Source organism: Vicugna pacos, chromosome 18 (genome assembly GCF_048564905.1).
Source record: "Vicugna pacos chromosome 18, VicPac4, whole genome shotgun sequence".
In the NCBI taxonomy this organism is placed as follows: domain Eukaryota; kingdom Metazoa; phylum Chordata; class Mammalia; order Artiodactyla; family Camelidae; genus Vicugna; species Vicugna pacos.
The window spans coordinates 31017394-31028689 of NC_133004.1; the positions used below are offsets into that span (position 1 = coordinate 31017394).

Consider the following 11296-nt stretch of genomic DNA (forward strand, 5'->3'; position numbering starts at 1 on the left):
TCTTCCAAGCCCCCCTCCTTCTTCCTCTCCCCTGCTATCTGCAAGGCACTCTTTTAGGTACTAACTCATATAATCTCCACCAAGTCCTGATAAAATGGGTCTGCTCAGTATGATGCCTGTTTCCAGATGATGAAACTGAGGTGCCAATTTCTTGGGTTAGTACTTTGTCCAGAGTCTCACACACAGCTAATAAGTGGATCCAAATTCGGTTCACCTGGAGTGTCTGCTGCTAACCGCCAGGCTGTAGAGCCCAGTGTCTGAAAGTGCTGGGAGAAGCTGGTCTGGTGTCAGAAGCTGACCTCTCAACAGCAGAGCAGCACAGAATGAGCCCGCAGTGAGCGGCGTATGATTACCACCTTACGCTGGTTAGCGTTGTTGTTTCCTGGGAGGCGGTCCCGGGGCGCTGACCTGCATCCCCCGATGGCGCGTGCGCTCAGCTCAGCGCCGCCGCCTCGGGGAGCGGAGCCCAGTCGCAGAGCGTGTCTGCGAGAGCAGCTGTGCGATCTTGCGGGCTGCTTCTCGCTTCAGGACTGTGTGTTGACGCCGATGTCACGGCTGCTCTGAGCACCCCAGATACTGTTAACGAGCTGTTCCAAGCCCAGCTGCAGTGTTTTCTCACCATATGGTCCACGCTGCCGTGCGCGGTCTTTCAGACGGGGATGGGGCACGGGACTCAGAAACGCGCAGCCGCGCGCGCGGGAAACCCGCCGAGAGGAGCCAGTGCGCTCCCAGCTGCCCAGTTCTCCTCACCTGCAGGGGCCATGCGTTCGTGCACAGGTCATTCATTTGTCCACCCAACACCCACGCGTAGTAATGGGGCGGCTGCCGCGCGGCAGATACTGGGTGGGGCACTGGGAAGACAAAGTGAATAAAACATTGCCCGTGGCTTTGAAGAACTGAGACTAGGCATGGAGGGGGGAGGGGGGCGGGCATGGGAACGAACTATATTATGACATTATTTTAAATTCAGTAATACAGGGAGTTACGAAAGACTCTGAAAATTAAAAGGACTTGGTGAAAATCTTTATCATGTAATTAAACTTTTTTTTTTTTGCACACCAGCATCTAAACCCCTTTCCTAGTCAGGAGAAGTCCCCAGATAGGCTAAAGTCAGGCCCCATCTTCTACTGGCGAAGGTAAAGAGCATCTGACATTCCTGCTCCCTACTTTCTGGCTGGTGGACTGAGAACACGTGTCCACCTCCAACTTGGAGCTCCCTTGAGTTTGAGAATCCTGGATCAAGATGATTACTCAGCTCCTGCACTTAAGTATCTCATATCACAAGTCCAAAATTAGACTTGGTACCTTTCCCCCGAAACCGGCTTCTTTCCCAGTGTTCTCCACGTCAGTAACCTGCACTGCTTCTGAACCATTAGCTCAGGCCAACAATCTTGCAGTCATCTCTGACACCCTCTGTCTCTTGCACATACATCCCCCCCATCGTAAAGGACCACTGGCCCTACTTTTTAAAGGCATCCCGATTCTGAACGCTTCATCCCCCAGTTGCCCTCTTCACCTGCATCCGTGCCACCACCATCTCTGTCCTGTCCCCCTCTTAGTGGACTGCCTTCCTCCTGCCCTTGCCACATTCCTCTTTGTTCTCAGCAAAGCAGCCAGAAAAAAAAAAAGTCTTAAAATGTAAATCCTATGTTTTCCTGTTTAATGTCCTTCAGTGGTTTCTCATCACACACAGAATAAAACCCAGTGTCTTTCCTGTGGCCCAGAAGATCCCCCCACCATGGCCTTTCCCTCCCCACCCCCCCACCCCCCCACTTTTCTCACTTTCTTAGCTATGTTCACTCCTCTCCGGCATGACTGGTCTCCTCTCTGCATCTCAAGCACACCGAGATGTGAGAACATGGGTGTGCTGAAATGTCAGACCCAGGCGAGAAGAACTTACCTAAAACCAGGAGAGAGAAAGAAAATTGGAGCTGGAGAGTTCCTGAGAAGGCAGAGGGAGGTAAGACCCAAAGCCCAGTTGGGGAGTGGTTCCCTCACCCATAGAAGAGCTGCATCCTCTAGTTTTTCAGGAAGAAGGAGATTAGAATAAATAAAGAAATAGTTGCTGTGATCCCACTCCTGGGCATATATCCAGAGAAAACTATAATTTGAAAAGACACATGCACCTCAGTGTTCACAGCAGCACTGTTTGCAATAGTCAAGACATGGAAACAGCCTAAATGTCCATCGACAGAGGACTGGATAAAGAAATTGTGGTCTATATACACAATGGAATACTACTCAGCCATAAAAAAAGAATAAAATAATGCCATTTGCAGCAACATGGATGGACCCGGAGATTGTCATTCTAAGTGAAGTAAGCCAGAAAGAGAAAGAAAAATATCATATGATATCACTTATATGTGGGATCTTAAAAGAAAAAAAAAGACACAAATGAACTCGTTTACAAAACAGAAACAAACTCACAGACATAGAGAACAAACGTATGGTTACCAGGTGGGTAAGGGGGTGGGAAGGAATAAACTGGGAGTTTGAACTTTGCACATACTAACTACTATATATAAAACAGATAAACGACAAGCATCTACTGTATATAAGACAGAGAACTCTATTCAATATCTTGTAGTAACCTATAATGAAAAAGAGTATGAAAATGAATATATGTATGTATGTGTGTGACTGAAACATGACTGTATGCCAGAAATTGACACAACATGGTAAACTGACTATACTTCAATAAAAAAATTTAAAAAAAAAAAGTTGTTGGATCGAGGGCCCAAGAAAGAAGAGGTGAAGGGATGAGGCTGAGAAATGGCAGATTAGGGCAACAAAACCAATCACAGCAAAGCCCCGCCGTAGGACAGGAGATTAATGGCTTATTCATCCATTCAGTGAATCTGCATTCAACGGACATTCATCGAGCGCCTGCTATCTGCCAGGAACTGGTGTTGGGCAGTGACACTGATGCGGAGTTACATTTGCTCAGCCTTGAGCTTAGGGACCAAAGACATCCTTCCTCAGTGAGACCTTGAAAAATTACCTTTAGGTTCTGAGTCTCTTTCCTTCTCTGGAAAATTGGAATAGTAATGATACCTGCTTTGTTGATTAAAATATTTATGTGATGCTGTAAAGAACTCTCCACTTACCAGATGTTGTTAGATTGGAAACTTGGTGGGGGAAAGGGACTGTGTCTGCTTTGTTCATTATTATATTGCCATTTATGGAAGTAGGTATTTATGGAATGGACAAATGAATGAATGAATGAATGAATGAATATAACTGATTCGAATTGGTTTGGGGAAGGGGGAACGGCCACTTCATTTTGGAGCAGCTACTGGATAGCTTCCTACTGGCCCAAAACTCCTGTGTGTCTCATGCCGCGACAGTTGTATCTTGTCTCAATGAAATGGTCTTACCGTGTGTGCTCCAAAATAGGAACTCTCCTAAAATAGATGGTGTCCTCCACCTGCAACACAGTGATTAAAGCCATTTGGGCTCCTCTGTTCCCCTCTGCCTTCTCCAGTGCCAGCTCCAGCCCCACTCCTCTCATTCCCTTTTGCCCCAGGCACTGAGCTAGGCACGCACTTACCCCCCACCCCATACACACTGGCTTACAGGCTGGGTACCATTTATCCCGGATGCTTCAGATAAAAGTCTCAAGGTCCACAAGGATCTTGACAGACTATAGCAATTAGCTGAACGGGGTCTATGTAAAGACAAACACTGAGGTCTAAGAAGGGACTGGCAGAGACAGGAGGAGACGAAAAAGCCTAACAGGTACTCCTGGGTCTAAAGAAAAATGCAACACAATAAAGGAGCAAAATTGTGCTGAACACTGGAATCTGACACAACACTGTAAAATGATTATGAATCAATAAAAAATGTAAAAAAAAATAAATAAAGGAGCAAAAATCTGGGGGGCAAAAATCTGGAAAAGGCTTTGCAAAAAATAACAATTTTCAGATAATTTTTGCATCCACATTTATTTAATATTTTTATAATATGGCATGAGTCCCATAAAAAAATTAAGAGAATTTATCTCTCCAACTGAAATAAAAGTAGGGTATTGGTACGTTCCTTCAACTCCAGCTGAACTAACAGCAGCTCCCCCATTGGTCAGCAGCCTCCAGACCAGGAGCCATGGCTGATGATGTTGGCTTGAACCAGAATATCCTTTCTTACTTTCTTCCTGCGTTCTCGTGTTGTTCAGCTTTTCCAGTTAGTCAGACGTAAATATTTCCTCCTTGCTCTCCTCTGAGAGTTGCTATGCCAATGATCTTGTGCATCTGGCAAAAGTTTTTAAAATCCTGGCCTTCACTGGGCACTATTCTAAGTAACTGACCTGCATTATCACACTCAGTCTTCATAAGGGAGGAACTCATTGACTCTATTTTTTGAGATGAGAAAATTGAGATTCAAAATGTTGGTTAAGTAACTTCCTCAAGGTGATATGGGTAGTCCGAATTCTTAAATCAGGCACATCTGGCTCCCCCAAACTGTGTTCCTTAACCCAAGCCCTCCAAAGGACACGGTTCCATCTGGTGGGAGTCAGGTAAGCACATAAACGTGAAGACATTCAAAATACTGGGGAGGTGGGGGAGGGTATAGCTCAGTGGTAGAGCACATGCTTTGCATGCATGAGGTCCTGGGTTCAATTCCCAGTACCTCCATTAAAAAAGTAATAATGAAATAAATTTTTTAAAAAAATACTGGGGAAACAGCATCAGTCCAACACAAGCACGATTATTTATGTCCAGGGCTATGCTTTGATCTGAAGACCACACACTGTCCAACCATCATCCTCCAATAACGTCAAACTCTGTGTGAATTTCTCTGCCAGGCAAATTCCTCTGGCCTAAGAGAAGTGCTTGCCAAGAAAGCTCAAAACCCAGGAGCAATTAATTATTGACAGAGCATCTGAATAAGAGATAAAAGAGAAGTCATTCTTTCTCCCCACACACGATAGTAAATAAATTTAATTATGGTAGGGGAAGCCGAGGGATCTTCGTCTGTATTAAGTTTTATTAGCTGAGACATTTAAAAACATGTCCTCATCACAAAGAGGTCTTGTGTAATCCTAAATGTCCCACTTTGGTGCAAGGCTTGGAAGTGAATAGATTTAATGGAGCACATGGTGGCAGATGGCCTGCTGTACCTACAGGTTTTGAGCTGGTTTATCGTCAATTAACTTTGGTCTACAGATGCCTATAGCAAATTGACTGCATCATAGGATCCCAAGCCTCATTTTCTCACTGATAGACCCTGCCACATTGGGATCAGGGGACAAATGGCATCAAACTCCCTTAATATCTGGAAGCTCCCAAGTCAGACAAGGCCACTCTGCAGGTGAACACGGATGGATGGAGGGGTCGGTTTGGAGAAGCATCCTTGGGAAGGAAACCAAGAGACATGGGTCCTGGTGTGGGATCTATCCCTGGTTCACTGGGCAACCTTGGAAGCCAAGAAAGGAGAAGTCCCATGTGTAAAACCAGCTCCATGCTTAGCTGCTGTCACAAAAAAAAAAAAAAACCAAGTGACTACATGTCACACCATAAAATGACTATATGTCATTTTATTCTCAACTGAACTTGAGCTAAGTTTTAGGATTTTACAGATGAGGATGATAGGGCTCGGGGATGTGATTCGACTTGCTGAGCTCACCAAGCCTGATTCCCTGTCTCTGGGCTTAAGTTTCCTCATTTGGACAAAGATACCTTTGGACTTTTCTTAAAGGGCCAGAAAGGAATTATGGTCGGCTTTGCATGTAACACGATCCTTGTTGCAACTACTCAACTCTGCTGTTTTAGGTAAAATAACAGCCACCGACAGTACAAAAAGGAATGAATGTGGCCATCTCATTCATTGAATGTTTATCTAGGGTGTTGGAATTAGAAGTTCTTAAAATTTTTGTGCATCACAGAATGTTATTATTACTTGGGTTTTTCCCAACCATTGAAAGAGGAAAAATCATTCTTAGCTGTGGGCCGTACAAAACCAGGTAGTAGTTTGCCAGCCCCTAGACCAGGTCATCTTGGAAGTCTTGTTGAAGGCAAGCGTTTTCTGAAAGCCACTCCAGCAATCATATCCTCGATTTTTTAAGCTCTTCCACGGGCTAAATGCTTTAAAAGCATTCTCTCTCTTAATCCTTTTACAAAAGTGTGAAGGAGGTCTTGTCATTATCTTCATTTCAGAGATTATAAAACTAATACGTAGAGAAACTAAGAGTCCATCTAGGTTAAACATAACTGGTAAGAGATAGAGCCGCAATTTACACTCAAGTGTACAAGGTTCCCAAGCATGCATGCATCCACCTTCTGCCGCCTTTTCTGATAATACTTCCCTCAGAACTACAATGGGACATAGAGTCAAAAAGAACTTCCAAGTGTATGTGAATTTTCCCCGGTAGCTCCCCGCTGGGCTTTCGTGCAACAAGTTACAACTATTTCTGGAGAGGAATAACCACTCTCTTTCCTGTTCCTCCCTCTTCCAGAAATGTGATGCCTAAGACTTTGGATGGCCAGTTAACCATGGAGAAGACGCCAAGTTACTTTGTGACAAACGAGGCCCCCAAGCGCATCCATTCCATGGCCAAGGACATCAAACTGATCGTGGTGGTGAGAAACCCCGTGACCAGGGCCATCTCCGACTACACCCAGACACTGTCAAAGAAACCCGAGATCCCCACCTTTGAGGTGCTGGCCTTCAAAAACCGGACCCTGGGGCTCATCGATGCCTCGTGGAGCGCCATTCGGATAGGCATCTATGCTCTGCACCTGGAAAACTGGCTCCAGTTCTTTCCCCTCTCTCAGATCCTCTTTGTCAGCGGTGAGCGACTCATAGTGGACCCCGCCGGAGAAATGGCCAAAGTACAGGATTTTCTAGGCCTCAAGCGTGTTGTGACTGAGAAGCATTTCTATTTCAACAAAACCAAGGGGTTCCCGTGCCTAAAGAAGCCAGAAGACAGCAGTGCCCCGAGGTGCTTAGGCAAGAGCAAAGGTCGGACTCATCCCCGCATCGACCCAGATGTGATCCACAGACTGCGGAAATTCTACAAACCCTTCAACATGATGTTTTACCAAATGACTGGTCAAGATTTCCAGTGGGAACAGGAAGAGGGTGACAAATGAGGCTAGAGATGTGGAGGGAAGGCTAGGGAAGAGTGGGGGAGGCTCCTTACCTGAGTCCCGCATCCCCCAGGGTCTGCAGCCTCAGCCTTGCTGGAGTGCCAAGTAGATCTCTGATCTCCCCTTTTGCCCAGTCAGGACTGCTGTTGGCTTAGGCAAACGGATGGATCCCATGGCATGCTCATGGGGGTACCAGGCCTGCCTGGGTTGCAGTAGCTGGTTGACTAGATGGCCACCAGAATCCATGGTGAATTCTTGTCTTCTGCTGGTTAATCAGGTCTGAAGACGGGATAAATAACTGTCAAGGTCAGAGACAGGGCCATGGATGTTTGTTTAAGTGATTAAAAAAGAAAGGAAGGTCTGCTTTGGGGTGAGGGCAGTTGAGGCAGGCTCTCACTTTAATTTGAAGAAGCCTAAGTTCTAGCTGTGTATCTGGCGACGGCCCCTGCCCTACCAGCCTCTCACCAGGATACTGATTGTGGCATCTCACCAGGATTCTGATTGTGGCTAAATGCCCTAGGACTCCTGGGGGGAAAGGTCCTCCCTCTAAGGTGTTTCTAGCCTTCTCCTTAAAGGCCTCATCCCACAGCCCTTTGACTTCCTCTCTCCTCACCTTAGGAAGGCAGAGGCATGCACGCTCCTCACCGACAACAGCTGACGTCCCTGCAAGCCGTCTTTCTGGTACCCTCTAAGGGGGCGGGGGTGGGGGGGTGGGCTCTGTCTTCATGAGCATCCTGGGTTGTGGAGAAGCTTAGCACATGCCCTCCTTAGAATCAGGCCCACGGGGCTGGTCTCAGAGCAGTGTGAGTTCAGAGCCCTGAGGCTGGTAAAGAGGAATGCCATCTCTGGGAGTGAAAAAAGGAAAGCCAGTCCTCTTGGTGGGTGGTGTCCATACCTGAAGACCCTCAGAGCCCTCGGTTCTGAGACAGGTTATCAGAGTGGGCTCCCGTAGGGTTCCCTAGAAGGTCAAGGACCAGAAAGTTGGCATGCCTTTTGAATAACCTTTAGCAATGCAACAAACAGGGGCTTGGTCACCGTTCTTCGGTTTGCCCCGCCCTCTCCCCTACTTGGTCATCTCCTGCTTCATTTGCTCGATTCAGAGATGACGCCTATTGGGGCAGTGACAAGAGGGCTGACTCCATCTGCCAGAGCCAGTGTGTGGGGGTGGGGGAGGGTAAGGGCCGTCCGCAGACACCCCCATCAAGGGCTGCTGAATAAAATGTCCCTTCCCATTAGTTTGATTCAATGAAAATGCAGCATTTGACGTAAAGCACTCTTCACAGATCTCCAAAACCAGGAACTGTTCGAGTAAAATTGGAAATATGTATGAGTGGGGGGGAGTGAAATGTGTTCAGCTGTTATTAAACTGTCATTTCTCCCACTAAATGGAAACTGTGTTGTTATAAAGCTTAATGCAATCTGATGAATGGGTCTTGATGGCATGTTTGTGTTGGTCACCTCCATTCCCACCTCGACCCCCCACCCTTGAATTCTGGGAGTATCCCTTCTCTGGAAGAGAGACCCAGATCAGAGACTCTTCCAGGGAATTCTGTGTGCAGGGCGGGGCAATTCTTGAAATCGCACAGAAGCAGCAGCTCCTGAAAAGGGTGCCATGTTCCTTATCGTAACCAGTCCCGGAGAGGAATCTGAGATGCCAGATTCAGAAACAACCTCACAAACAAATTTTTTTGGCCAGATAAGAAAGTGGTTATTGAATGGAAGGCAACATATATCCCTTGACTCCCAGAGGAAAAGAAGATACAGATGAAAATACACACACACACACACACACACACAACATACACACAAGTTTGAAGGAAGGCAATGCCTGCTCGTTCACAAGAGGGTCCTGTGTGCTGGCTGACTGGGGGCCTTGTTTTTTTATAAGCACAGCAAGGAGTGGATCTGGTTACATATCAGAGTCAGCTGTGGGGTCTTCAAGCTCCAGTTCCCTGAGCCCCATTTTAGACTTCTTAAAGAATCAGAACTTCTAGAGTGTGGTGCAGGCATCTATCCTTTCAAAAATCTTCTTATGGAAGCTGGGATTGAGAATGAGGGATGTCTTACCTGTAAATTTCTTTGCCCCCCCACCCAGCCTCCTTCCTCCCCTCCTTTTATGCTTTCGTGGGGATCACTTCCAAGAGAAGTATGGCTTCCCTGGAGGAATAAGTAAGTCCCTTTGGGAGTTCAGTGACAACTAGATAAGGGTGACCTTATAACTTAAGAGGTCAAGGGAGTATCTGATTGTAGGAAAGCTCTAAAGACGTCTTCCCACCAGCTAAGGATGGGTAACCATTACTCTAGCCTACCTTCATCTCTTCTGTGGCGGGTGGACACACCTTAGCTCACCCCCTAGATCACACCTGCCCTCCCTTTCCCATCTCCCTGGCTGTCTACCTGTCCCCATACACCCAGACTATCCAGATCTTAAGGGCTGCTCAAAAAGAAACTGAGCAAGTGTGCTTCCCCACATAAAGATGACAAGCAAATCCGTTTTTAATACAGTTAGCCAACCCTTAAGAAGCCATTCTGGCCCGAGAAATAAAAGTGGAGAACCCTCCTTAAAGTCTTTATCCGCTCTTGCATATAACAGTCGGCTCAAATTCTCTGGAGAAATAGGGCAGAAACCTAGGGCTGGAGTTCTGGAGGATTTTCATTTTAAGGGTCTGTCTGGCGAGATGCTTGAAAGCTCAAGGCTCAGAAAAGAAATGCAAACTTGACTTGTTTGAGTTCTCTTCTGCAGTGTCTACTCCAGTGGATCCTTATGTGACTCAGAGTGAGCCACGAAGTCGTGTCCCCTTCTTCGGTGGGGAATCTTGATAAAAGGAATTATTTCCCTATCCAGAAAAGCTAAGTCAACCTACTAAGATAGAGTCAGTTTCAGGATACTTCCTCCCTATTTCAACAGGAGCATTGCAGCTCACGGGAGATTGAATTTTGTATTTGATTTCAATTAGCAAAGAATACATTATATTAAATTTTTTCTTCCCCTCCCTTCCCACGAATGGATGATTCACAGTCCTGGAAAGGCTGCGGCGAGTGGCTGGGAGATGAGAAAGGGAGGATTCATCGTTCCAAGTCGTGCAGCGGCCATTCTTGCCACGTTCATTGCTTTTTGTCGGTAACATTCTGCACCTGAGAGGCGTGAATGCCTTGACCTTATAACAGACCTACCAGGTCAAAACACAACAGCAATAATAGCAAAAACATTCAGCGGCCTCTCTTAGCTTTAGACTGTTACGTTCCATATTCTCTGACTTCAAAGGGGGAAAGATGTAGTCATTGGAAATTGCCTGCAACCTTTAGGAGCCTCTTAGACGGACTGAATTTTAAGTTCAGGAGAGTGTGGCCTGCTCAGTCCCCTGGTCCTGGGAGTCCTCATCTGAGTATCACTTCTTTAAAACCTCAACCCTCTGCTTCTTCCTTCCAGATCCTCCCAGTCTATCCTGCCCTTTCCCATTTGCCCATCTTCCACCTCCTTATTCTCTATCCTCCCCAAAATCCACCCCCCCCAAAAAAAAACCTTCTGCCTCACTACTGTCAGAAGAAAGGTAGCTGGGCCTCTATCTGTGTCCTGGACAAGTAGCATTGTCCATCTGAACCTCAGTTTTCCTGTCTCTAAAATGGGCAGATTTAATCACTACTGGACTACCACCCTGAGTTACAGTGATGATCAAGCCGAATTAATAGACGGGAAGATATTTGAGAGGAATACAGTGAATGCTTCAGTGACACACTGGATAGGGGTGATGATGGCGGTGGTCTGATGATGGTCAAGAAGAAGATGAACACGGTGGAAGAGGAGGAGGAGCAGGAGGGCAGTTCCTTGTAGCCCTTCCAGAACAACATGGCTATATAATGTTTCAAGAGTATATCTTTACTCAGACTGGCAATTAGGAGATGCTCGGAGAACTGGCTGGATTCCAGGCATTTAGATGCAAGCATTCTCCCTCTGCTGTCAGCCCCTCCCCACATCCCACACCAGGCATATTCTGTTCACTCTGGCCTTTCTCTTGCTCCTCACTCAACGTGCTTTTAGATGCAACAAGGCCTGGAGGCTCATTCACGAAGTTCCCATGGATCTTTGCCCCATGGAAACTGGGGTGAAGTTTTCAAGCTTCCAGGCTATGAATTCTCGGCTTGCAGCTCTGACTCCTAAAAGTTCACCTGGAAGACAATGGAGCAGGGGAGGTGCCTGGAAGCAAGTCTCA

The 11296-nt window shown here is 46.6% G+C and overlaps 1 protein-coding gene and 1 non-coding gene across 2 annotated transcripts in view; both read left to right on the plus strand.

Moving 5' to 3' along the window:
* Window positions 1-8512, plus strand: part of HS3ST4 (heparan sulfate-glucosamine 3-sulfotransferase 4) — a 350347-nt gene extending 341835 nt beyond the window's left edge. Inside the window, exon 3 of the mRNA XM_072942811.1 lies at window positions 6452-8512. Within this exon, the coding sequence (XP_072798912.1) occupies window positions 6452-7088 (637 nt within the window). The 3' untranslated portion in view covers window positions 7089-8512. The remainder of the gene's footprint in view (window positions 1-6451) is intronic.
* On the plus strand, window positions 4559-4631 carry TRNAA-UGC (transfer RNA alanine (anticodon UGC)). The gene has a single exon. It is a non-coding gene; the product is annotated as a tRNA-Ala (tRNA).
* Window positions 8513-11296: the final 2784 nt, after the last annotated feature.